Genomic DNA, 27,957 nt, shown 5'->3' on the forward strand with positions numbered 1-27,957 from the left:
TTATGAGAATGTTTTTAATTATTTGTATTATTTATCAGTGGCAGAAATAGAATTTCAAAAGAAAATGATTGACAATACAGATTTTTGTTCATATTTTAGGAGTCTGTATCTAGCAATGGATATCGTGAAAAAAATTCAAGGGGTTCAGACTTTTATTTTGAAGTATCGTAATACGCCGCCCATCCCTTCACCGGAATTTCGGTTTATTGTGTGCAGCAACTTCCTGGTTCCTACCATCGACTGTACATGGTTCCCACCTACAGATTCATGATGTCCAAATTCAAAACAATAGTTTGGCCTCAAGTTATTTTATTCGGGGACTCTATCACACAGGTTAGCCCGTTTATAAAACAAATATATGGAGAGTGAATATTAAGCTTTTTGTTTGCGACTCAGTTACTTTGCTAACATTAGCTGCTAGCTTGTTAGCTTAAGTTTGGAAGTAATATAACAGTGCTGTTGCTTCTTTCAGTATTCTTTTCAAGTCAATGGCTGGGGTGCAGAAATTGCCAACAAACTAGCAAGGTAGGTAGTTTAAACATGCTCATGTAATTTACCAGAAAATTTAACGAGTTGTGAACAGAAATGCTGCTGATATGTGTTTTTATTTAATGCGAGCAAAACTAAAATGCCTTTTACTAATATCGGAATCTGATTCACATTTTCTCTTCAGAAAGTGTGATGTTGTAAACAGAGGACTGTCCGGCTACAACTCCAGATGGGCTAAGATACTTCTTCCTCGCCTCATTGACTGTCAAAACTCAGCAGCAGACAACAACATAGCTGCTGTCACTGTCTTCTTTGGAGCCAATGACTGCGCACTGGCAGGTACAGATTCACTGACAGAACCTGTAATGACAATATATATATGCTATTTGATTAGCATAGATGTTTTGTTTTTTCTTGCCTAAAGGGGCACTCTACAGATTTCACCCTCAGTACTTTACTGATTGGGCTTCGAGAAATAATCCAACATTTCAACACATAATTGAAAAACATAAAAAATTCTTAGCCATAATTCATAAAATTTCCCTCATGTTTCTGTGTGATTTTGCCTCGTTACATCTCTTCATATCATGCAGATAAAAACCCCCAACAGTACGTCCCCCTGCAGGAGTATTCAGAGAACCTGAAGAAAATCTCCAGGCTTCTGGCTTCAGCTGGAGTGTCAGCAGACAGAGTAATCTTCATCACTCCTCCACCTCTTTTTGAGCCAGCCTGGGAGAAAGAGTGCATTTTGAAAGGTAACACTCGCACACTCGCATTCACAATATTACTTCCATCTTGTTCTTGAATGTTGACATCACACAGAGCATTATACAGACACAGGCCAGCAAAGATCATGCCTTCCTGCCTTTTCTAGGAAGTCCTCTCAATCGTCACAACTCTGTAGCGGGGCAGTATGCTCAGGCGTGCGTCCAGGCTGCTGGTCAGTGTGGTTCAGACGTTCTGGATCTGTGGACGCTCATGCAGAAAGATGGACAGGTGAGGTTGCTGTTACTGCTGTTGTGTTATTAAAGGCACACTGTAGTACGAAATCCCTACACATCACAGAGGAAAAACACTTATTTTTGAAGTCCTTAGTTTGCATATTATATCAAAAAACCTCCAGGGAACAAAAATGTAGGTTAGAAAATATTTAATTTGCTTCTAAATTATGTTACTTTAACTTAGATATTGTGAAATAGTCAGCCTAACAAGAAATCCATCTGCAGGCAAGCATAGAACTCAACATATATGGAGTATAATATTTCAAAAATTATGGGCTGTTTTTTTGTTGGACATTTTCAATTAAAGGGTTTTATATATAGTAAATTTAGTGGTTTAAAAAATCTTATCTTTCTCTACATTCATCATTACCTGAAAGCCTTCCTGCAGCCTCATGTTTTCTCCTCTGCTCCAGGACTACTCAGTCTACCTGTCTGACGGGCTGCATCTCTCAGAGAAGGGAAACCAGTTTGTGTCTCAGCACTTGTGGGAGCTGCTGGAGTCCCGTGTGGCCGACCTGCCTTTCATCCTGCCCTATTGGGCCGACGTCGACACCAAGAGCCCAGAGAGCTGCCTCCTCTGTGAGCAATGAAGAAAACACTCGCCAGCATTTGTGTGCTGCACTCAGAGCCAGACAATGGACTTCATTCCTGCTATGAAAGCATGAAAAAAAACAGATTTGTATTCCAGTATATCAAACAGGAGACCACATGTTCATGTTTAAGCACAATAAAGATGTTTTATTTTGGGATGTGTGTCTGATACAAGCAAGAAGCTTTTAAAAACATTAATATACACATTGTCATGACACAGGACAGCTGCTTGTTGTGTAACAGTTCATATCTATCCAGTAATCAATGTTAGCTCCACAGCCTACTTTTCCTTGACCTACAGTTAGATACATATTTTACAGTTTTAACATGTGACAGCAAGCGATGGTGTGAGACAGCATTAAATAAAAGAAAGAGGTGCTTAACTCGCGTTGGCACAAGTACAGAAAAAGTAGAAAAATAATAGAGCACCTCATACAGTTCATTTTGAAATTAAATTCAAGATTGTCAAAATTCATGTTTTTTCTATATAAAATTTTCCATCTTTTTGTGCAGATATAAGTCAGAACAATGAGGCACAAAATCAGAAAAGGCACCGTGTTGTTTCATACAGGGATCGACCACACAGGGAGAATACATGATCAATAAACACGTGTAACACTGATAATGACCACAACTTGATCCTTACTCAGTATTAACATGTTGCAGTTCAAGTAAAGAGGTGTCAAACTGTCTTACAAGCCTGGAATTTAAGAGAACAAACACATCAATGACACACAGCACATCGACAATATGTAACTTCTTTTCAAGTCTCCAGTGATGTGAAAAATACTTCAAGTGCAGTTATGACACAAAGATTCACGTCATTTTAAAGTCAAAGTTCAGTGTTTGCTGCTTAGTATATCACAAAATGTTTCCTTTTATCATAAAGTAATTACAGCTACAACATCTATAATATAACGTCGTTGTTCTCCTGCCTCTGCATTATTAACTGGATGACTGATTTGTGCGACTGGCCCAGTGTACATTTGACTTCAGGTGACACTAGATGTGGATATTACTCAACTGGATTAAACCAGCATGAAGAGAAATCATGTTAAAATACATATCTGGTAACAGGTAAGCCTTTACCTTTTAACAGTTAAAGCCTGTGATTTGCAATGAGAAAAAATATGATGCAGCGTGAATTTTCATGTTCCCTAAAGCACGTATCAGTACTGGCTGTTCGCTCTCAGCACTCTGTCTCTTTTGTGTCAATGCACTCCTGCCTCTTGAGGCGCCGCCGGTCCTTTGCTGACGGGCTCTGTTCTGTCAGATCCTCGTAGGAGGATTTCGTAGCCGACAAGGAGGCTCCTGCGGTTGTGAAATCGTCCGACAGGCCCTCCTCTCCCAGGTGAGAGTCGCTGCTGGTGTCCTCCTGGATGGTGGCCATCCGAAGGCCCCCTGCGCTGTCCGGGGTGGGGACGTAGCTCGGGCCGGGGGCCTGGGTACTGCTGCTGCTGGCCGCGAGAGGGGCCGCGGCCTGGCTCAGCTGCTGAGGCTGCTGGGGCAGGGAGGAGGGCGCGGTCTGGCCGCCGAAGGAGGAGGGAGGTTGAGGAGGTTTGACGATGCGCATGGACGTTGACTCGAAGTTGCTCAGCATTTCTTGACTCTGAAGAGCGAGAACAACATGTAAGACCAGAGCACATTGAAGCTGCCTGTCTAACACTGAGGTGGGACCCATTCCCTTTTTTCCTTTAGCAGATATTATATATATATCATCTGTTCTTTATAGTATAACATCCTTTATCGCCGTTTCTATTTTAACTTAAGAGATATTATATAACTCTCTGCTCTCTCTAACCCATTATCACCCCTTTAAAAGTGGGAATGAGTAAAACCTCTCTCACAAAGGACATGTTGTGTTGTCAAACAGAGGTGTAACCAATATCAATAATGGCTGCAGTACATTTAGAAGCACAAGGACCCTGATATTGTGCATGCTGGCTCACTTGTAGGACTTACTGTCACACCTAAATGGAATTCAGCCATTATCCATGTAATTAGTTGCTACACTTCTCCTGCTACCACATATCAGAATGTCTGCAGTGAGAAAGGTCTTACGAGGAATGTTCTCATTAGTTTCCACTTTTTCCCGATTAAAGCTGAAAAAGACTGAACACAATGCAGACAGCCATTACAAAAAGACAAAAGAAAGGTGAATCAAAATAACATCACCTAAAAGGACATTACTCTCTTCATGTTGCAGCTCTGAACAGCAGCAGATGCAAACTTAAAAATGCTGACACACACTGCCTCAGATTTCACAAACGACAACAAGGTGCAACCTGCTCAGTCCTCTCTCTGTTTGAATACTCCCAAAATGCAATCTTGCTTTCTTGAGGTAATTTCTGATCAGTTGTGACTCTGCATGGATGACACACACACACACACACACAGTCGTTTGAAGCTATTTACTTTGAGCCTTCTCTTTTCATCACGTGGATTAAAGAGAGCTTGAGGGGGCCGAATATTTGCAACTAGATCAGTGATTACATCAAGCAGTAAGTGACTGCAGGAGTATCCCAAACGTGGGCCACCGACCATGCATCATCATGGACTCAATGGCAACGCATCGTAACACCAAAGCATGGCACACGCACTCACCTATGGCGGGAGCTCTACTACAAACTTCCACCATCTGCTGCAGTTCCAATGAGAACGGAGAGGGCCAAGGCAAAGAGGGATGCACAGGTAAATTGAAGCTTGAACCGAGCAGTGACAGTGAGGCCGTTACTGAGGAATAACCTGACCACTAGTTCACACTAGATCCATCTGCGCCCTGCTCTCACCTCGTCATTTTCAAGACTGTGCGAGACATCAGACTTTCTCGGCTCTCAAATGAAGTTACTTTCATGTTTGTGTTGTTAAAGAATATTTATGTTTGCACACATTAGGGATGGGCATGGATATTCAAATATTCAACTATTCTAAATGACGTGGTTATTCGATTATAGCTGTAGTTTATGTTTTGTTTTGGTTTTTTTGCCTAAAAAGTTCATGAAATATTATTTATTAGCTATATCAGTCACATATTGTTCATTAAACATGTACACCAATGTCATTTAAAATATGTAAAAAGAAGAAATAAAGAAAAATCGTGGCTGGCACAGAAGCCTAACTTCATTAATTATTTAAATCTCCAGACACGCCGTCAGGATCGGACAGGATCACACGCCTGTATTCTCCAGTGTGTTCTTGGTGTCGGTCTCTGGCTGTTTTTGGCCCGTGCGTGGCTCGAGCAGGAATCTCCCTGAGGTGAAGCAGGCGAGTGTGGAGGCAGCGGCGAGCATGTCCTCGTCTTCTGGCATCACCAGATCAGCACCAAACCGAAAGCAGTATCATGGTGTGAGGAGACGAGGGAAACAAAAGCTCGCCGTCTCTGTCCCATAAACAACTTCATTTCACTGTGTCAGCAAAAACACGGCCGCACCCTCTGCCTCCGCGGTTGGTCCGCTACAGGCTTCATTATGAGTGTGCTACACTTTTTTTTTTGTAGTGAGGTTAACCGGATATCCGATTTGTTTTTTATAGAATATTTGAGTATTGATATGCCTTCATATGCCCATCCCTAATACACATAATGTGTAACGTGTGTTTTGCACATTTTGCTCACTCCTCAAGGCCTTAAAAATCTTTTAAAAGGATAACAACAGCCCTTTTTGTTTATATTTTATTTCTAAATTATTATGCTTTTTAACCAATAAAACATACGTATGGATTTATTGTTTGTAATTTTAATCCCTGTTCTGAATTTAAAAAGGTAATGTATTTTAAAAGTGCCCAACACCTGACGACCTGAACAATCTACCTCCAGTCTGCTCCAGTCTCCCGCTCAGTATTAAAGATGTCAGTGTGTTTAAACAAAGCAAGAAGGATCAGTATTAGTTTGTTAGTGAGGCCGCAAGGCTAGTGCACAGGATCATACTGTAAGAGGGCATTTAAGACATGAGAAACTTACACTTGGGGGGTAGTAGAAACACTTTGTGCTCTCCTCGTACTGCTGGTCGAGTCGTTTGTCCTGTAGAAAGAAACACAAAAAAGGGCGGGTCTTTAATGTGGCTTATGAAGAATCCAAAAAGTAGCAGTAAATGTCAGACTGAAGACACTGGGATCTTGTGTAAATTGATGTCCAGGAGTTTCTTACCACACAATGAACCAGGATACTGAGAGGAATCCAGAAGATGAGTGAAAAAACCACCACAGAGCCCACTATGTTATCAGCCAGGAACTTCCCTGATAAAGAATTGGCGTTGAGGATTGGCAGTGTGAGAAACAAAAGAGAAACAAAGTTAAGACTGCTTTGGGAACCTTTTCACACACTCTCATACGTCTGATTTTAAAGCGGCGTGTTGAACTTACCAAATGTGTTGATGTCCAGCTTGTCGATAAAATCCCACAACCTCTCGATCACGTCCTGCACCTGCTTCATGCACTTTCCCTGTTTTAACGAGAGGAAGTTAACTCTCGCTAAACAGCCAAATACGACAAAAACTCACTGTAGCGTTCATACAATTCTGAGAGACCTTTAAAAACATGATGGGAAAATGTCAGGGTCAGCTGGAATTCTGTTTATAGAGTGAACAGAAATAAAACATTTGGTGACTCACGCCCTCGTCGCAGAAGCCGACAGTGCAGGGTTTTCCTTTGCGAAGGAAAAGGAGGCTCCCGTTGGACTGGATGAAGGGGGAACAGGTGCCATCTTTTCCCCTGCAGCACACTTTACACGAGTCCTCCGTCTCTGAAAACAGAAGGAGGAGTAGACTGAAATATAAAATCGTAATAACTATACTCTCCTTTAATAGTGACAGTGTACGCAGTTACAAAAAAACCCCTCACAATCCTTTTTCTAATGGAAGATGAACAATCATTAAACTTGAATTTTACCTACATGTATGATGTATGATGCTTTCTCTCTGACCAATAAAATTAGATATTCTACTTCAAACCTTTATAACTTATTTTTCTGATAAACCATCGGCCCTTTACCGTTGCAGGCACAGGACTGACGGTTCTGCATGGCCTCACAGAAAGGGTTGCACTCTCCATTGTTGCACCGGCCATTGTCGACACACACCGTATTGTCTGCAGCATTTTCAGGAGGTGGGCACCGACTGCTGTTGCCTAACGTGATGTAAAGGTAGAAGGATGTCATTTATTGATGCATTTCTAATTTGTCGCCTCAGCAAACAGCCTTTGCAGTGATTACTGCAGTTCTTTTAATTCGCCAGCAGGGGGTGCTCACCTGTGCAAGATGAAATGCCTTTACAGGTAGCACTGATGGGTTCCTGGCACCTTACCCCTGCCTGCTCAAACTTGCAGTTCTTACAGCATGGGCTGTTTCTGTCGCTGTGGAAGGAAGAGAAACGTGTGAAGGTATGTGTGCCTCAAACTAAAACCACAAAGATAAATTAAATCCTGTGTTTGACTTGTAATTAGACTTAATGAGTGTGTTTTGTAAACTTTATCTCGTACCTGCACTGAGAACCATGTTTGAATTTGCAGTCGGATGAGCAACAGAGGTCGTCGTTGATGTGGAGCAGCCCAGGGTCGCACTCCTCCCCCTCCTCCACCCTGGAGTTCCCACATACCTTACTGTTCCTCTCCTTAAAGCACACGGGAGCCTTGAAACGTAACGTCTTTCCTACAGAGATCTTGCTGCAGTTGGAGAAACGCTTGAGGGGGGAAGGAGAAGATTATAAGGGGTTACATTTGAACTTTGAGTGCATACTGTGACAAAGGACGGCTAAGAAGTGAACAGATTATTATGTGCAGTTGCAGAAGTAAAATGTGCACAAAGGCAGTGACAGGATGGTGTTTCTACCTGCAACAAGGAGTCTTTTTCAATAAAACTAAGCATGAATTTACAGTCACACACACTTTCGTAACCTTTGTATGCATTTTTTTTTGGTTTTAACCCTTAGAAATCTCTCACAGCGGGTCGAGCGTCAGCTGCAGAATGAGTCACAACAGATAAACAGCAGCACTTCCCCCCTTTAAACTGCAGCAACAGTCATATTAACTGTTAGAGCCAGTGAGGAGGAGGTACAGTACATTTACTGTCTGTCATCACATTTCACAGGAACAACTGTGACTCACATTCATCCAACACTCTGTAGATTAAGCAGCTCACTTAGAAATGGCCTTCACACCTTAATATCAGCATCACACTTTGCATAATTAACTCAGTGTTTGTTATATACATAGCAGTTAATAAAAGATAGAGGCTTCTGTGGTGCTTTAATATATAATGTAGTTGAAGTTGTTCACTATTCAGTAGGGTACCTTATTGTTGATGTGGTCTCCGCTCACAGCAATAGGGTACATGACAAACTTCCCCCCCTCGTCATCACTGGGAGCGCAGTACGCAATGTTGTCAGGATCATGCTCCGCTCCAAAGTTGTGACCCAGCTCATGAGTGGTCACCAAATCCGCCTCCTGTTCAGGTACATTTGTATTATCAACACAGTTAAGTACAGTTTTCATTAAATAAGAACAAATTGCACAAAAACAAAACTCTCTGACACTAACATGTATTTTATCATAAGATGTTTTAAGACCAAACTGTTCTGGGGGCGCAGAAAACTAGTTACGTTCAAGAGGTGTTTTTTATATTCGCATTCACACCACAAATAGGAACCCTAAAGCCTACCTTTGCAAGCTATTAGCCGTTTTTCTTCTTTGTTTTAATTGGAGGTTGCTGGTGCTGCCTATGGCTCATGTTTTGACCAATGAACACACACTTACATCCAGACTCATCACGTCACTCAAGGTTCCTCTTGTGCTCCTTTTCTCCCTCTTATTATCATTCTAAGAGCTATGATTGTACCTATATCTTTCAGTGTGAACACAGGCCTCCAACTGTTCTGTGTCTGAAACCACTACAGAGGCTACAGTTAAACTCAGCCGGTATCTGTTTAAATTATCATCCTGGTTCAAATTCCTTTTGAAACTTAGCAGTACACTGCAGAAGAGCAGGCAACAAACTGTGATATGAGGTGTCAAAATACAAGTTATTACTCATCACAACACCCACACAGCAAGGTGTGTCTGCTTTACTTAGAGCCCAAACTTGGCAGGATGACATGTTGCATAACATCCTGGCTCAAACGGAGTGCACGTAGTGATTATGTCAAAGATGAAAAACAGAGTAAAACAGACCTTTGTGAGGATGGTTTTGCCGTAGTTCTTGGTGCTGGTCAGGCCTGTGTTGAGGTAACTGGGCTTCTTTACAGAGTGTGATGGATAGTATGCTACGAAATGAAACAATCAAAGAGAGAAGACAATGTCTGTTTTGCTTTACAACAGCCTGGTGCTCCAATATACAGCTTTTCCATACATCCAGGTCTGTATTCATTAGAGTCTAACTCGTGGAGAGATCTAAAAGCTGCCTTCTGCCAGGCTCACACTTTGGGAGTTTTGGGCCAATGCTCAGCCCAGATTATCTGATAATGAGTGTTTACAGATCGAGTCCTAAAACTCCCAAATGGCTCGCAGCATCAACGGCGCTGCCCTGGTTATATTAAACAGGTTGTTTTTTTTGTATTTAAAATCTGGATGATTAGGTCAGTACTGTCAGAGCCATACTACAACAGCCAATGAGAAAGAAAAGACAGAAATGCTCACCGTTGCAAAGCAAGGGTAAACATTCTGGCCCTTGAGGCTAGTGTTAGCTAGCATAATGTTGACAGATATTCATCTGTGTTTTCTCACTGCAAAGCATTACTACAGCAAGTTGTTTGCTTGTGCTTACCCGTGAGATTAAGTTCATACAAAATCATGTGAGGTGTCCGTGGCTCCGTCTGATAATCTTTATAATATCCTGTAGGGTGTGATGCTGCATTTTTTTTAATATCTTTTAACGTCTGCATGTTTGATATAAGACACAAGAATATCTGGGAAGTTTGTCTTTATGTGCGTGACACAACCACATTTTTAAATTTGTTCGGATTCTAACACTCCTGTAGTCTGAGCCCGGCCTGACACACAACTTTCACATGATTGTAACAGATTCTCATTGACACTTGGCATCTTTAAAACATGACACAACAGTTACACAACAGAGCAAAGTGTTAAGATAGTTCAAAACATTTCCTTGATATACAATGCATTGAAGTCAACCTGCATTAACGTACACTGGTGATATAGCTGTTGCAGATGAAGATATAAATACACTTTAATGCTTAGGTTATCAAAAGAAAGAAATTTAGTTTTCTGTCCTCACGTTTTGGGCAGAGACCACCCAGCGCCTGAGGTTTGGAAGGGGCCACGTAGGCCAGCCCCAGGGTGCCCTCATCGAAATCCTGGTAGGTGAACAGGTGGGCCAGACACACTGTGGAGGCGTTGTCAGCGATGTCTGAGCTGAATTGCTACAAGGGGAGATGATATGTACAAGCAATTGTATATGTCAAAACTTGATTTCTATCTTTAACTCTACTAGAGTTTTAATCACTGTCTCACAAGGACTCAGAACACTGTAGAATGATCCCTTTAAAACATCCCTCTTTTATTTACTTCACACAATGAGGATGAATGAAATGTTGCTCAAACTACTCAGATTGTACAGAACAATCAGGCAAACGTTTGTGGGAATCTGATCACAATATAGGCCGATGCATTTCTTCTTCCAAAATAATACACAAAGAATTCACTTCTCTGATAGAGATATTTTCTTTCCTCTGTCTGTCACATCTTTCTCTCTGTGTGTCTCTCCTACCTCCAGAAGTCTCTTCACATCCCAGACCTCCCTCCCCCTCATAGGGCTGTTCTCCATGTTATAGTGGACCCAGCTGGTGCCAACATGGCCAGCAGGAGGCTTTGTAGGCTCCTTGTTGATGATGATCTGAGAAAGGTGACCAAAGACACAATGTATGCACATTTCATTTAAACAAATCTTTACATAATGGTCTAGATTTTAAGATGAATAAAAAACATTACATATATTTTAGCATCAAAACATTGATTGATTAAAAATAATTTGACATTTAACTGCAACATTGTTTGTCAACAGTATCCCCGGATCAGTTCATTCAGCAAAAATAGTTTTAACAAAGCTTTAATTTGTAGGTAAGTGTGACTCTCTGTCAGTCAGCATCATATTTTGGAGTTTTTGATTCAATCCATAACATTTTTCTAAAAGTATTGAGGTTAAACGCAGCATATTAAAAGTTATTTTTTACATGTAACATGAAGAAAATAACTCTGAGCTGCCAAGTGAATGCATATCTTTTCAGTGAGAAAACCAGCGACTCACAGTATGACAAACAGTGACTCCATTCATTCCCAAAGCCTGTGGAACAAATTAAATTACCCCACGAGGCTGACACAAAAGCGTTCAGTTCCTCCTAAAAATTCTGCTCTCAAACTTGCTAAGAGCCAGTGTTGTTCTCAGCTTCACTTCCGGGACTGAATCGATGTAAAACAAAGCTACCACGCTGCTGGGAGCAGTGATGTCTGATGCTGAAACGCCACAAATTGTTTCAGGAGTAAGACTTTGAACTATTTAACTATAAAAAAACACAAACACCACACCTGATTGATCTGGACACCATAGCCTTTGAATTCATCGTCCCAGGTTGTGTTCCTGTAAATGTCATCAACTCGATCTATCAGTTCAATCTGAGGAAAGAAGAAACATAGGGGAAAATTGAGTGAACAAATATCTTTCCGTACTACTTAATGAAGTTTTTGCACAACAAGACAGACCAGGTAGTTGAGAGTGACGCTCTCTTGTCCGCGGCCCATGTGTTTAAAGAAACGGTAATCTGCAACCAGCAGCAGGGGGCAGGTATTCTTCTTGTGATCGTGGGCCTGTCTCTTCTCTCTGTGGTGGTACCCTATGAGTAAGAAGCAGGACAGAGGTAGATGAAGATGAGACCAAAAAAATAACCACAGGCAGACAAAAAGACAGAGGGAAAGACTGAACAGTTAGTTTAATTTTAACCTAACAAAATTATAGATACCTACGGAAGCCCTTAGCGACTCATGTCTGGTCGTTTTCTCGAGATCTCGACTTATTTTTCTAGTTATCTCGGGATAAGAAAGCTGGTTTTCTCGTGATAATGGGATAATTTTCTGGCGATCTAAAAAACAAAACAATAGGCACATTCCATGCTGCCATTGCCCACACTAATGAGGTAAGTTAAGCCTATTTCTATGTACGATTTGTACCTTTGCAACTCTGGGGATATGAGTTATGATCATCTGATGTGACAGTGGTGCCGCGTCATTATCTCGTGATAATTAAAGTCAACCAGAGAATAAGAAAACGACCAGAAATGACTCCCTATCACGGGAAAAACGTAGTAAATAAAATGTATGGATGCATGTCCGCTAAGGGCTTCCATAAATACATAAAAGAGATCAAGAAGTTTAACAATGAGGCCGTGCTCCAGTATCCCTCTGTAAATTGCCCTCATTTTCACATTTAGAAGCACGTCTTTTTTTACTGTTTGAACTCATTTGGCTCTACCTCTGTTCCTAAAGCTGCCAGGAGCAGCAGTATCTTTATACTAGAGTTCTAGAGACAGTATACTAAAGCCAATTCCACACAAGAATACAATGGTAGGTTCAGTTAACAGGCTATAGACAAGGCTTTTATTTCATCAGTGTTTTTTCATTCGATACAAAAACTGGCTCCACATAACTTGTGAGTTTTGAGTTTTAACTTTTAAAGACTTACGAGTACAAAAAACAAGTATTTTCTTATGCAGATAATCTATTTTTTTTTTTTTAATAATTAGCTTTTCATTTAGTCTATAACAGTGTTTTGGTGATGGAGATGCACTCATTACTATTATCAAATAGCCCAAAACTGTCTCAAATAGCTGTAATTGCTATTAGTGATGACAGAGCTGATCTATTCATTTTAACTCTATGTTTGTGTCTACGTGCAGTTATTACATCAAGCTTCAGCAGTGTGTCAGGCGGCCATTTTGATTGAAGGAGGAAGAAGGGAGCTAGAGTGTCAGTATTTTATGCTTGCTACGCTAAAAAGTTCTGCGGCTACTGGCAATATCTGCAAAGCTAAAAGGCAGTCAAGCCTGACGGTGCCTTACACATGAAAGAATGATTGTAGTCCCTTTCACACTCCAGGCATACAGATATTACTTAAACCCTGATAGTGTGTTGACAACACAGTATCAGCAGAGCAAAGGTTTCAAAGCTGACTAAGCTAGATAGGTGTATGCATGACTGAAATAATATATTGTGAAACATTATCATCACTTTATTTCACATTTCTCAAGACTTACTTTTGTACAATTTTTTTAAACCTGGCTCAGTTGTTTTTGTTTAAGACACACATATCTCACTAGAATTATTATAAACCTAAATACAAAGTCATTTCAAGTTTATGAAACTTTTTAAGCCATCCATATTTTTTCCGCTGGGCATGTGGTTTCCCCGTGGTTTGGCTCTTCACTCCCAGTTGAGAACTACTCTAGTGAAAAATGCCCATCAAATTTTAAGAGCCCAAAGTGATGTCTTAATATTGCAGATTTTGTAGTTTCCAAATAAATTAGTCACAAAACCATTATTTAACCATTAAATAATAAAACCATAAAATAATACATTATTTAAAGACATAATCTCAAAGATTTTCATCTAAATAAATCTCTGTTAAGTCACTATCTATCGCCACAACACAACAGTGATTGAGCCTATGGCTCACTGATGAAAGCCTTTGCATTGGCAATATTAGGGACCGGGTGTCTGTGGCGACTTTCATGGAAAAAATCTCAAGCAGCGCCGTGTTAGTGACGCGTTTTCGATTACCCAGCAGTTGTTGGTCTGCCAGAGAGGGTAGGCGGAGCTGAACAGCTGATTTCCAGTTTCTGTAAGTGTTGTGAGTAAAAAGTAATCTACTATGGCTGAACAAACAAAGAAAAGATGGATGACTACAGATACAACTTCAAAAATAAGTGAAAATCCAGAGAAAAAGAAACAAATTTGACGCTCAGATGAAGGCAAACAGTCTGAAAAGGAAAGCGACCGTCAGCGAGGAAAATCAAGAGTTACAACCATAACAAAGGGAGCCAACCGTGGACATCAGGGATGTATTCATCCGCAATTGCCTTTTATCGCCATAAGGTGCTGCCAACTAGAACAAAACTGAGAACTTTAAGATTACCACTCTAAGCTGTACATAAACTGTTTTATCTCACTATATAGAAAGAAAAAACTGTAGAGATAGCTCATAACCTTGTAAACCCGAAACTCTTTTTAGAAGTTGAGGAATGACAGAAAAGGACAACAGGAAGTCATCCCATTTGAGCATTACATCATACACTTGGCTATGCACTGTTCGAAAGTGTGGGTGTGCGCTGCCCTGGCTTCCACAACAAGCAGTGGGAGACCAGTGACGACTCAGAGTCATCTCATTGGGCGGCAGAGCCTCCATGAATTTTAATGCCTCCTCCATAAGAACCTTCACCTCGACTCGTATCCCAAATGAGTGCTTTCAACTAGCAGCCGGTGAGAGGTGTTTCAGATACCTCCTCTGACACATTATCACTGCTATATGCTTTACATTTCCAGAGCAGCACAAAAGAACCAAAAGCATTTGGTTGTTACATAATACCCACTTGTCGGCAGTGTGTATGAGCATAACATGAGCTCGGTTTTACAGATAGAAAGGCTTTCATTAAAGTGACTGTTCTATCTAACACCCACCTCCTTTGTCTCACTACTACAGCCTACTCATTCCTTCTCTCCACCTTCAACTTTGTTATCCTCCTACTCTTTATCATCCACAAACAAGAGCGCAGAGCCTAAGCTGAACCTGATTTGTGATCTACAACACCTTAAACACTCCATCCTCCAACACACTTCCACTACACACCCACAAATATGAACACACTCATTTGCAAGACTCCCTGCCCCTCGTGAGGGAAACAGACAGCAGTGCTTACCCTTCTCCTGGTCCACCTCCTCCTGCCCGTCCCAGTCCCTCTTTGGCAGCAGGTCCTTTGCTTCAGCGTGGACGTAACCACACACTTTTGGAGAGGCGATGCGGCTCAGATTCCTGATGTCCTCAGAGCGATACACCAGCAACCTGCCATCAGTTGGGGAGTCTGTGAACCTCCACAGGGGCTGGAGAGCCATAGAACGAGAGGTGGCATTAGAGAGCAGAAGAGGGAATGCAACAGGATTGAACAGAAAGAATTGCAGTGTAGATATTCAATTTCTTGTCATTCTTCGCTGATATAAATGTACAATATAGTCCTTAAATATTTGGACACTAACACACTTTGTTTTGACTCTGTAAAACAAAAGTTGTTGGGATTAAAAGGGCTCCTTGAGGGTATTTACATCCATGTTAGATTGATGGAATAGTGGTGGGCCTGTCAAATCCAATGTTTCCCAAATCTTTAAAAAGTTCAGAGGAAAAGTAAGAGCTAAAACTCATACTTTTTCACCAATCTGGATGTAAAACAACATCAGAATTAAGCCTAAGTACTTTACCCTTGCTATAATGTTTCACTGTTAAAATGCTTTCATTTACACTGCATACTTTGCTGATAATAGCTAATGATGCAGGTAATTTGAATGGTTACAATTATCTCTCTTCCTCTAGCATCTTTTACATCAACTACTACAGATGTCAGTGAATCAGAAACTAATTTATACCACTATAGTGCCAATATGAGTGAAATTAACAGAACTGTATGAATTACAGAGAAGAAGAAGAGCCTGTGTTGTCTCTTTGGTTTTAATTCTGAGAAGCAATATCAAGAAATAAGGCGCCCACACACTGAAAATCGACCCACAGTTAGAGTACAGCACTCTGGCACTGTATTCAATTAATTTTTTTGGGAGCACTCAGTGTTCAGCTGCTTTTCATTCTTGTTTTTTATTGTGGCTTTGGAAATGTTGATAAGGGAATCAAAGTCTTCATCATAGAGAGGCATCGTCTCTACGTCTCTCTGCTGTTAAGCTTAAAGTAATAATCTCTAAGATTTTCATGTAAATAAATGTGTGGTAAGTCACTATCTCTCGAAAATCAAGACTTACAACCGTAAAAGAGGGAGCCAAGTGTAGACGTCTAGATATGTAGGAAGTGTACTCCCCACAATTACCATTTATCACCATTAGGTGCCGCTAAAGAGAATGTAACTGAAATCTTCGAGATGATATCTTTAAGTTAAATGCCTTTGATGTGATGGCAGAAAGGTAGGTTTCACTACATGGTAGTGGTTCTATACCCCCTTTATTTGAGTTATACACCAAAACTAATTTCTTTCTTCTAACTTCTTACCTCTATGTTGTACTCCGCTTCATCGGTTAGAATGTGAGCAGAAAACTCATCTCCATCTATGTGTGCCTGCACACGCGAGTTCTCCTCTCCTGCAGCCACAAAACAAACAAGAAAACATTGAAATGTGGAGACATAATCTAGTAACCTATTAAGTGACAAAGTGTGTTTGCAATAATTGTATGTTTTTTTTAGATCAAGTAGATGAATGTTCGATGATGAATGAAATGTTCAAAAAACAATTATTTGTCTGTTAAGATTTCCTCGTTTTCACATTCAAAATAAGACTCTTGTAAAAGGTGTAAAGAGGGAAAATATTGTATTTTTAAAAAAAAAACATGTTGGAAGTTCGTCACTCACCAACAACATGTCCAGTGAAATAGCTCTGAAGCTGAACATCGTAGTTTTCCTCCTTCCCATTTTTATCAATAAAGACAGCTTTGAAGTTGTCAGTGAAAAGGTCCGTGTTGGTGGTCAGGTAAAGCTTGAAATGCCTGAAATAGAGAAAACGAAAAGATATTTACATTAACACAAGCAGGAAGACATGGCTGCTTTAAAAACTGTGAGGAATCACATAGAATTAAGCATTGGCCTATTCAGAGTCAAAAACAGGAACTACTTTAAGAATAACCTCTCTTAAAAGTATGATATATTTAAATCTGGTCAAAAAAGGTTAAAATTATAGCTGATGTATTTTAAGGTCCATCCTTATACTTTATTAGAGTTATTGGTCAGTGTAATGCAATTGTATTTCCTGTTCATATTTGTCATAAAGCCCTTTCTCAGCCTGACTTAATTTTAAGTGTTTGGTGGGACTGCCTTTAAGATATTGACCACATAACCCAGTATCAAGTAGTTTTAAAACTGCTCAAATCAAACTATACCTACATTTGATCCTTTTGGCGCCACAACTGATTGGCAGACTTCAGCAGCTACATCCTATGCAATCTTTGGTTGGTGCAATCCAGCATGATGTACTTGGCAGAGTTGGCAGTTATAATGTAATTGTATTGTGTACGTGTTGGTAGCATTAATGCAACTGAATGCTTCCATTCAGTACTCTATTTGTATAGATATTAATTTAAGGTAATAGGTAGTGGTATTGCTCATTTTTAAACAATACCCAGCCCTACAGGTGGCGGTTAAAATCCACAGGCCTTGTTATGAGCAAGACAAATTAAAAGGAACTCTTTGTGTTTGCAGTGACAGTGTTTCCTTGCTGACTTGCAGTTCACTGATTTTCCTGTTTAAAATGCTGTAATTTTGGAAGATATACACTTTATCAGACTAACTCATAACAAACTACACCTTTGAGTGAATCCACTCTAGTCAAACATGCTTCATATTTCCAATGCGTCTCTGATCTTGTCATGGTTGACAAAGAGATTTCACAGCTCATTCGTCCCTCCAAGTCCAGTATGGACTGAATGATTAGAGTTACTCGGTACCATTGCTACCCCTGCTTATAACTATAATGACAGTAAGTGGGATGCTTATATCAGACAGAAGGGTTCTGCTTTACCTGTGCAGGGCACTGAAGCTCACCAGGCGCTCCAGGTGTGACTGGGTGTGGACGTCCCTCTTCCTCACAGAGTGCAGCTGGAGGCCCGACAACGGCACCACCTCAAAGTCCGACAGGATAGAGTTCAAGGCATCTGAAAGACATAGAGAAGCGACAATGGAAATGTTTGTGTACGTAGAATACAGAATAATACACACATATACTAAAATCTTGACCTTCCAATCAACTCCCCTGGTGATGTGGTTATATATAGCAGCTCTCTATAACCTAATGCCTTAACATGTTTGAATTTGGACACATTTCAGTGTTATACATCACAGTAAATTCACAGTAAAAACATAGATGGCACCAAGTTACAGAAGCCACCACTTACGCCCTTATTCAAAAGTCAGTTCCTATCAAAATATAAGCTAACGTTAGCTTGGGTTAGCATGCTAAGCTAACGTTACTTACCGAACTCGGGGTTTTCTTCATGTTTCTCCTCCGTCGTAACTCTTGACTTAACTGCGCTGTTCACCCAGTAAGGAGCCAGAAAAACAATTAACAGTAAGCTCCTCATATTCCGGCAGCTCTATAAACTATGCTAGCGCTGTCATTGTTAGAAGTTAACGTTAGTAGTCTACAAAGCTAGCTTAGCTACCCGGAAGTGCGCCCAGTGGAAAACATCCGCTCTGAATACATGACCCCATGATACACAGTGGTAGATCATTTTTGACAGAGGTGGAAGAAAAGTTCTAATATACTTTATTGAAGTAAAATAACAATACCTTTATTAAATTATACAGATGGAAATCTTCGAATTCAAAAGCATTCATTCCCATTACACACCAAAGCAATGGGCATTTTAATGTTTTATTGTAATCTATTTATTAAAAACATGAAGAGGTCTAAGTATGTATTACTTATGTAAAAATAGCAATACTACATTTTAAAAATACTTCATTACAAGTGAAAGTCCTGCAGCAAACTGCTGTGTCTTAAAGTACTCATTATGCAAGATAATTTCCAAAGAATTGTGCATGATGTATTTTAATGAAGCTGGATGCAGAGTTCATCAAGTAACTTTTTAAAATGTGAGCAGTTTAACCCTTAACACTCCATGTTTTTCATCTGTAAAATATTCAGATACTATAGCTGTAAAGTACAGTACAAAAGTACAGTATTTTCCTTAGCAATGTTGTATTCTACAACTATACTGTAGCATAAAATAAAAGTTCTCAAGAAGCTGACTATCGTGCAGTACTTTTACTATTTTTCAACCACTGTCAATCTAAATCTTTATACTCCACTAGGAGGGAAAGTATTTGAGTAAATGTACTTTGACTTTTATGTATCCAGCTGCCTATAACCCATAGGTAATAACTCAAACAGGAGTTTTCCTCATTAAAGAAATGTGTAATTTATTTCCTTTCACTTAAATAACCCAAGATTGTAATCCCATCACTAGGCCAACTGTTCTTTACTGACAACTTGCCATATCACTGAAGAGAAAGCCAGTAGTAAATTTGGGGAATTTTATAACAGAAATTGCCATAATTTTACTACCAGACATCTGCTGAATGACTTTGATATAAAATATATCAATCCCCTTTTCAATAAAGTTACATTTAAAAAAAAAAGAAATTAAAAATATGAAATCTCATTCTTGTCAGAGTCAAATATCATATGTTGCTATAAAAGAAGAGATGCAGGAAACAAACATCCAAGAACATTATTAAGCAAATAAAATAAACACAACATATTGAACTTGGTTTATAAAATGTTTTATTCATGTTAACATAGCTGATACATAGGGATTCAAACAGTTCCACAAGGCTTTTGGGGACTACAATTGAATGAATAGCAAAACAATAGTGGTCCAAATCTCTACTGACAATCACTGGACAGACTAACAAATCACCCTCTTTTCAGGTGTGTACAAACCTGCATTGAAATGACTAAACTTGACACTTGGACTTGTGTGTTTTACAGCATTTGTTCCCATTCCAGTGTAATATCTCATAACATGCATGAAAGAATTTTCTTCCTCCCATTACAAAGATCCCTGCGTTTGGTCAGACAAGCCCCACCAATCCCCCCCATCCCCAGACAGGCATGCTTTAGTGAAAGAGTGGCATCATAACCAGGGCAGAAAGTGAGGATTTAACCAATTGGCACTACTTGGCTGTATTTTAGTTTTGTTGCCAGCATGTAAAGTGCACAAGCTTTCCCTGCAGTATGAAAATCTGTTTGTAATTGAACTTCAGCTGCTATAACCGTACCAAGAAACTGTGTAGAGACAGACACACTAAAAAAAAAAGGTAATGGGGCAACTAGGTTTTGTTTCTAACATTTCTCAACTGGAAACAAATCTACAACTTTCTTTATTGATGGGATTTAGGCTTCCAGTTTTTCAATGACGGAGCAAAAGTTTTTGTGTCTTTAAATTGAGCTAGGAGTCTGAGATCATGTCAAGCTAGCAATCACTTCTCTACAGCTGAGACTGCACAAATGAGAAGGCCAGGACAAACACAACTCAAAGGAATGGAGGGCTTCTCTTTTCACCACTTTTCCAAATCTACATTTTGAAAATCATTATTTTTTTTTTTTATCCTTACACAACTTTTTTTTTAACAATGGTTTCATTGGTAGAATGTTTAAGTGGAGCAATAAGGAATGAAGGATGTGTAAAAAGTTTTTTTTTTTGTCCCTTTTCTTGTTTTTAGAGATGACCCACAACGTCGAGGGCTTGCGTCTTAATTCTCATTCTCGCCGCACTCTCCTGCTTCTCCACCATCCCCCTCCTCAGCACAGTTGTCCGATGTCCATAACTGGAAGACAAACAGATATTTGTTTAAAATACATCCAGAACGAACCATTTCTGAATTTAAAAGCATTACACAGTTTGTTAAAATGTACATTCAATGCCAGAACTACTGTAAAAACAGGGCCATTCATTTGTAGGGATTTCTGACTGGACGCCGTTACCCAGCAAACTTAGTACACGTGAGGAACTGGGTTAATTGATAAGCCTCGCCTACTATCAGACAGCCAAATTAGTTGTTTTTTTTCCATCATCACAACATTGGAGTCTATAATAGTGATCTGTTCTAAACATTGCTGTTTCTTTTGCTGTGAATAATTGTTTATTTTACATTTCAGAAAATAAAGCAATCTTAATTCTGTTCTTAAATTTCTTCATTTTTTCTTTCTTAAAAAATAACAAAAAGAACCGATAAGCATACCGTTAAAGTACGGGATTGCTAAGCAGTATCGATAAGAGTAGTAACACCGTTAAAATCTTAACGATACCCATCCCTATTCATTTGTGCAGATGCACAAAGACATCCAGAGAGTTGTTCTGTTGTTGCCAATAACTTCCAGTCATGATGATCATTTTTGTGTCATGTGGGAGAGGGAACACTCACTGTCAGGTTGTCTCTGAGGAGCTGCATGATTAGAGTGCTGTCTTTGTAGGAGTCCTCATTCAGCTTGTCGAGGTCAGCAATGGCATCATCGAATGCCTGTAAGCAACAAGTAAAATGTTAAGGCATGCATCATAGCACAACCAGAGCTGGGTGATCAGTAACCAACTGATCAAATAAATCAATGTCTAATTCACTTTAGACACTTTTTACCCGATATGGATAGCTCTAACAGCCTATCATAAAACCCAATATATTGCCATATCACCCAGCTTCAAGTACAACTGAGGAAGTCAAAGTGGCAAAGTGACACTTTTGTTTGAAAGTCTGCAGACCTTTTTAGCCAACTGACAGGCTTTATCTGGGGAGTTGAGGATCTCGTAGTAGAAGACCGAGAAATTGAGGGCCAAACCCAAGCGAATGGGATGTGTGGATTCCATTTCCTCCTCGCTGAGTTCAAACGCTTCCTTATAGGCCTCCTGTGAGTTCGCAATGGTATCTGCAAGCAGAATGAGGAATCATACAGAATATATGGTAGTCATTGTAAGCATTTGTCAAGGTTGAGATACAGCACTAGATGTATTTATTTATCAGCTAAATTTATACCAGTTCTTAGTCAAAGCTTTTAAAATAAAATAAAAATGTGACCAATTGGAACACACATAACATGTTAAAGCAAAAGTTTGTGGTGTTATGAGCAGTTGTTGGCCGGACTACAACAACACAGGCAGTGGTGCTAATTTAATGTTTATTCAGTTTTTCAAAAGTTGTTTGCTTGCTTAACAAGTCTTTTAAGATCTGGAAGACTGTAGAAATCAAGTGAAACTAAGAACTCCAAACTAATTCCCCTTAGTTAAGCCAATCAGTGAGTAATGCTCTATTTCTAGGAAGTTCTGCGGTAGATAAAGTCACTCACAAGGCTCCTTATTGCTGTTACCGCTTAATTTTCTTTGAATTAAAAATAGTCATAAGTCTCAAGTAGGCCATAACCTACATCATGTTAGTAAAAAATGAATTAATAATAGGCTGCGGACGTAACTCCGGCGCAATCTCTCTCCCCCTCCCCCTAGCTCCCCCTCTCTCCGTCTCGGCTTATACGGTTGTTTTGGCTGTGTGTTAATTAAGGTCCCATTTCTAATGTAAATACGATCGTTTTCTGTGAAGACCAACCCCCGGAAACCTTTAAAACAAAGACCCAAAACTACCCCTGGATATGGCAAACAGCCAGGTAAAGTAAAGAGTGATTAATGTACATTTTATTTACGTGTATTAATTATTATTTACAGCTGAGCAGACGCCTCTTCATTCTTTCCTGTATAATAAATACAAATAACGTTTATAAAGCAAACATTTTGAAATAGTTTATGGCCTTTAATAAGGTAAAATTCAAGTAAAAAGACAGGGCTGGCTGGATCAGCCCAGCTGCCCCCGCAGCCACACACACAGTTAACATGCACCAAGCGGTCACGCTCCGCTGGTTTTGCTACAGCATTATAGAGACGAAATAGAAAAACACATACGAAAGGCATTTTCTTATCGCCTAGCCCTACTCTACGGTGATAAGAAGACAGTGAGGGCCAGTATTCCATCACTATACATTCTTCACTATAGGAAAACTGGAGGCCTTCGCAATAAGCTGCCACCCATTCTTGTTACACCCTCCAATGAAAAGGGGCCTGTGGTCATATGACTGATGCACTGCTCTACTTGATATCAATGTCAGCTCTTAGCTCTAAGATAAAATCTTTCCTATTCGGAGTGAGAACGGGGCAAGATTAAAAGAAGATGAGCTATACGACAGCGTCACAACTTTAAGACTCATAACATACATACAAAGAGCAGCAGGTTAAAGCTCCTGTGAGGAACTTTCGGCTTGTGTGGAATTTGGCGCCCCCTGTGGACAAAGCCGTACCTCTTATGTCTTAGCTGATGTTGTGCTGTACATGCTGAAGTGGGACAACTGTAAACTCACCTGCTCTTTTATCTCCACTGGCCACTTCAGCAAGGTATCTATAGTAGTCCCCCTTCATCTTTAGATAGAAGACTTTGCTCTCAGCAGATGTGGAGTTTTTAATTAAGAAGTCATCCAGCAGTGTCTGTGAAGACAAAGTCATTTTAAGTTAGATGCACTGAGTAAATAATAAAAAACAAGGTTCTTCAGAATAATCAATGAAACCACAAGCATGCAGTTAAATGTAACTGAGAGAGACAAATCTGAAGAATGCCATAAAATAATTTACTGAAACAGCAGTCGCTGTATGTAGTCACAAAATACAAAATTAAGCTGTATGGTAAATCAGTAATCCTAGGTGAGGCTCACCCATCATAAGTGTCCCATTATCCTCCATCCACCAGAGAGCACCACTCCCTTTGTTTAACGTAGCGGCTCAGCTCAATGATTGATTGGAACAGTTCTGTTCTATCAGGAGGCAAGGGCCTATGCTCACCCACTGCCATTTAAAAGAAACATTTTGCTCTGTCAGTTCAAGCTAAAGTTGCTCCAAAATTGTCTACAACCAGGCCAGGCCTCTAGTGTATCCCCAACTGCTCCAGCTTACACACTTGATCAATAAGCAGTATCCTCCTGTCAGCACTGTGTCGCACAGTTTAACTGATTTGGTCCCCACTGAAATGTACTCACTAATAAGCAGCTTTATGAAAGTTGAGGGCAATGAACAAGTCCAGCACTCGCTGCATCATACTCCAACTTTGACTATAAATCGCTCATTGACCACATCTGCAGCATGTGCATGTATATGGGCTTGTAAGTTCAGGAACTGCCTCGTTCTTGTCTTTTCAATTAGCCCACCCACTAGTTTTATACTTAAACACAATATAGAAAAGACCAGTTAACAAAATGTAAACTTTACTTCCCCACTACAAATGCGAACCACTGCTTTTAAAAGGCTACCTTCTCCGAAAACTAAAATATACAACACATCTTTCCATGGATATTAAGATTACCAGGGCGAATCTGGGTTTGCTGACACATCAACCCAAATTCTAATCCTGACTTAAGGTTGACATGTTTGGAATACATTCAATTATTTGTATTGACTACGGCTTGAATAAATGTAGTTTTAATATAAGATTAATGAAAACCTTTGAAAACCTGCAAAGGGGGTAAGCTGCCCTTTTCTGAATTATACCCACCCATGCTGCCACTCCCCAGTCATCTACTAACAATGATTGGCTCAGCCAAAACACGCGCATGTCTCAAGTGCTAAGCATTCCTCTTTAGCTGGACAGTCTGCACAATAGACAAGAAGAGTCACCCCGCTCTCTGTGCGTTCACACAGAGCTCTGATTTCAGACACCAGCGCTCACAAGAAAGCACAGTGTTTCTGGATTACAGCCTGACTGTGGGTGCACTAGTGCCTTTGCATGTCAGCAATTGATAATCCTTCATTATCAATTAAATTAAAACACTGCAATGACGTGGTGCTTGTTCTTTTTTTATACTGCAAATGTGATCTAATGTAATTAAAATTATCTAATGTATACTACCTACCACCAGCACACAAGACAAGGCTGTGCTAGAAATTCCGTTTGAAGACCAACCACATTCACAAGCTTGAAAAGCCTTGGATGTAAAGGTACAGTCTAAGATGTCATGTTCTGAAGAGGAGTGAATAGCCTCAATCTGCTCTGCTGGCACCCTGTCTGGTCGACAAGCCCTAGATTCACATCCTGTGTGGAGACTGGAACCCAAAATCCGCAAGCCTCTGTTGCCTCCTAACTGAGACCCGATTTCAGCCGAGATGCAAGTCTGGTTTCACAGTTTACTGTGCAGGAAATTACGACACAAGGCCGCACAGGCAGCGTACTTGTCTATTGCCTTCTTGCACTTTGCTTCCGTGGATGCATAACTAACCTATTTGGCTTCTGCAGACATGTTAGCAGGCTAGCTGTTATGCTTAAGGACGGAAACACCCTTCTCTGCTGAGAGACCCTTAGTCAACGCTCACAAGCAAAGATACTGAAAGCTGAGTCACAGCTATGCAAGTACATATTCTCATGAACACACTAGGAAAGCTGTATGAACATGAATGGTCTCAGGCTTTTTAATGACAGCAATTAGGGGAAATTATCTCAATCTTACAGCTAAACTCCCAACCAGATCTCCTCTAATCCATTATCAAGCCAGGCTAGAAATAACGTATAGCATCAATCTGTGCTGTTGCATTAGATTTAACAAGAGGTGAAAGAAGTATTCAAGTAAAGCTAAGCCTTGAAATGTGGAGAGTATTGTAAGAGAATGCATTTGGATCAACTGTCATGCACAAGTCCAACTGGTTTCAATAAATGGCTCTGCAGGAGGGTGTCATTTTTGGTGATCTGTACCAACTATGCCCTTAAGGAGAATGAAAGAAGTTTATGCATGTGAATTCTTGCACTTGGATAACCATGTTAGGCTTTTGTCTGCCAGATGGGACAGCATGCTTGCAGAACATAATGCAGCCTCTCTTTCTCCACCCATTCAGACACACCTTACTGGTGATATAGTCACGATAACCTTTCAGTTCACACCCCTCACAAGCTTTCAAGCCTATTGTTCTGTATCCAGATTCCCAAAAGGCAGGAACAGTGGGAGGACTACATAATACTTCCTTGTCTTCCCTGGCTTTAGACGCCATATTTGTACAACAGAGGAGCTCACAGGAAACGGGGCAGATGCCATTTGACACACATATTTGTACTGAAATAATTAAGTGCCAGTCTTGTGAGTAAAAGACTGAGTACATTTTTAGCCAGCTCAGTTAAATCCTAATAATGCAGTGAAACAATAAAGCTTTGAATTGGCCACTTTACCAAAACGCTTTGGCAGATATCTTGCAGCTCGTTCTCCACCTGCTCCCGATACTCCTTGACCGTCTGCTGCTTCTTCTCACAAGTCTCGGCCTTCAGTCCGATGCTGGACATCACCCTCCACGCGGACCGCCTCGCCCCAACCACGTTTTTGTAGGCGACGGACAGCAGGTTCCTCTCTTCGTTTGACAGCTCAACTCCCATCTCTGTAACTGCCTTCATGAACTCTGCCATGTCGTCGTAGCGCTCAGCCTGCTCTGCCAGCTTGGCCATGTTAATATGATCCCCTCTTTCCATAGTTTGACTGTTTTTGGGGATTGCGGAATCCATAATCCGGGGGGTTGAGAGAGTGAAGGAGTGTTGAATTGAAGAGTTGGTTTAGAAAGGAGTCGGTGACGTTATTCCCAACAGTAACGTGAGAAGCTGCAGATAGAAAATTGATCAAAAAAATTAGTGGTGTACGTGTAATAAATTAATACATAACACGATTATCGTCGTGGCATGAAAGAGCACGCATCCGCCCGGTACGAGCTGAGCAGTGGATATATCTGATTAACAGCAGTCATTGAACTAACCAGACACATTAACCAGCACGATACATCTAATTCCGAAATCGCCAACACGCTTTACGATTAACGCTTAGATTGTAGAGAAATGTAAAACAAGTAACAACCTCCGTTTTAATAATCAGTTTCTAAGCGGTGGTTTGCTGCACGCAGTGATCCGCCGGAGAGCCCTTTACACACAGCGACCCGCCACAAAGCTGTCTGGAGCAGCTAGCCAGCACGTTAGCAACAGCTAGCAGGCTACGGCTACATCGGCCACTCCTTTCAATAAAAATGTCACGTTACCTTATTCATATAAAACAATCGACGAACAGCAATTTGTCAGTAAAGCGATTAACCAGCGTTCATGCGCATAAAGAAAAGGTAAGAATACAATACTCATCGTTTCTGACCTAGTGACGTTCAAATGTACTCCACAAATTGATCAGACGTGAAAGGTTGGTCAGAAAGGCAAAGAACAGCAGTGGCAGCGATAATACAACGAAACTTGCTTATTTAGGGCGGTTCATCTGGAAGGGGAGTCTGAAATATTATACCTTATCTTGCTTGATAGACAGGCAGGTTTAACGAGCTAAACCAATAGATGTGCGTGGATGGGGAAATGGGCTGGCCTTACGGGCATTTTGTTTGACAGAGTTTGACAGACCGGAATACTGCAGCGGTTGGGGCCACGGGGTTTCTTCCAATAAGAGCAAGGAATGAATACGTCATCGCTTTGCCACCGTGATGCTCGTCCAATCAGTGCTGCTTTCTCGAGCTGTAGGCATTGTAGGCGGGTGTGGCACCCATTCCCTGTAGTTAGATATCTATCTTTGTGTATTCAACGAGTATCTGTTGACTTACTTCAATTATTTTCACATACAACAACGAATACAACAAATCCCACAAAAAAACATCAAACATCAAAAATGAAACATCAAAAAATGATTTTTATCTCTCCCACAAGTATTGCCTCAGTAGGCAAAGTCTGGTGTAGCTCACTCCAGCCTTGGCCTTTTATGGAGGACAGCATTCAAAATATGTTGTAATGACAGTTTGCTTTTTTTGTTATACTGGTTCGACAATATTGTGCTCAATCCTGTCCTCCTAGGTTTGTACTTTTACAAGTGATAAAACTGCACCACAGGGCTACCTGGTACAGACCCATGGGCCCAAGAGGTCTGTAGACCCTGAGGTCTAAGTATGAAGGAATGTTGGAAGCTCTTTCTGTAAGCTAGGAGTAGGGGAACTTTTGCATGCCTATTCCTAAGGGCCTTTTTGTCTCATAATCCACCACAAAACTCCTGAAACCTCAAGAACTTAAGAGTGATATCTATCAAGCATA

At 40.4% G+C, this 27,957-nt stretch overlaps 3 protein-coding genes across 5 annotated transcripts; 1 reads left to right on the top strand and 2 right to left on the bottom strand.

Moving 5' to 3' along the window:
- Positions 1–238: 238 nt before the first annotated feature.
- iah1 (isoamyl acetate hydrolyzing esterase 1 (putative)) lies at positions 239–2,974 on the top strand. The gene is made up of 6 exons (XM_069661437.1): positions 239–333; positions 473–525; positions 674–828; positions 1,083–1,244; positions 1,364–1,485; positions 1,904–2,974. The coding sequence occupies exons 1-6, from the start codon at positions 247–249 to the stop codon at positions 2,078–2,080; spliced, it is 756 nt and encodes a 251-aa protein (XP_069517538.1). The 5' UTR covers positions 239–246; the 3' UTR covers positions 2,081–2,974.
- adam17a (ADAM metallopeptidase domain 17a) lies at positions 2,208–18,482 on the bottom strand. Of its 3 annotated transcripts, none has more exons than XM_069661434.1 (20): positions 18,308–18,482; positions 17,855–17,987; positions 16,693–16,826; positions 16,336–16,424; positions 14,990–15,170; positions 11,784–11,914; positions 11,610–11,696; positions 10,795–10,920; positions 10,303–10,447; positions 9,240–9,331; positions 8,364–8,516; positions 7,554–7,753; positions 7,324–7,427; positions 7,068–7,202; positions 6,689–6,819; positions 6,441–6,519; positions 6,226–6,314; positions 6,040–6,099; positions 4,686–4,719; positions 2,208–3,690 (listed from the first exon to the last, which is right to left on the bottom strand). In XM_069661434.1, exons 1-20 carry the CDS (start codon positions 18,411–18,413, stop codon positions 3,293–3,295), a joined length of 2,607 nt encoding a protein of 868 aa, XP_069517535.1. In that variant the 5' UTR covers positions 18,414–18,482; the 3' UTR covers positions 2,208–3,292. The 3 variants fall into 3 exon arrangements, with proteins under 3 accessions (XP_069517535.1, XP_069517534.1, XP_069517536.1); XM_069661433.1 differs by having other exon boundaries at positions 4,686–4,722; XM_069661435.1 differs by lacking the exon at positions 4,686–4,719.
- A 1,119-nt stretch (positions 18,483–19,601) lies between these two features.
- On the bottom strand, positions 19,602–27,129 carry LOC138590978 (14-3-3-like protein). The gene is made up of 6 exons (XM_069661436.1): positions 27,026–27,129; positions 26,071–26,490; positions 23,231–23,354; positions 21,594–21,757; positions 21,262–21,357; positions 19,602–20,664 (listed from the first exon to the last, which is right to left on the bottom strand). Exons 2-6 carry the CDS (start codon positions 26,395–26,397, stop codon positions 20,590–20,592), a joined length of 786 nt encoding a protein of 261 aa, XP_069517537.1. The 5' UTR covers positions 26,398–26,490; positions 27,026–27,129; the 3' UTR covers positions 19,602–20,589.
- Positions 27,130–27,957: the final 828 nt, after the last annotated feature.

The sequence above is a fragment of the Semicossyphus pulcher genome, unplaced genomic scaffold (assembly GCF_022749685.1).
Source record: "Semicossyphus pulcher isolate SPU_LCO1_2020_fin unplaced genomic scaffold, fSemPul1.0.p SCAF_14, whole genome shotgun sequence".
Classification (NCBI taxonomy): domain Eukaryota; kingdom Metazoa; phylum Chordata; class Actinopteri; order Labriformes; family Labridae; genus Semicossyphus; species Semicossyphus pulcher.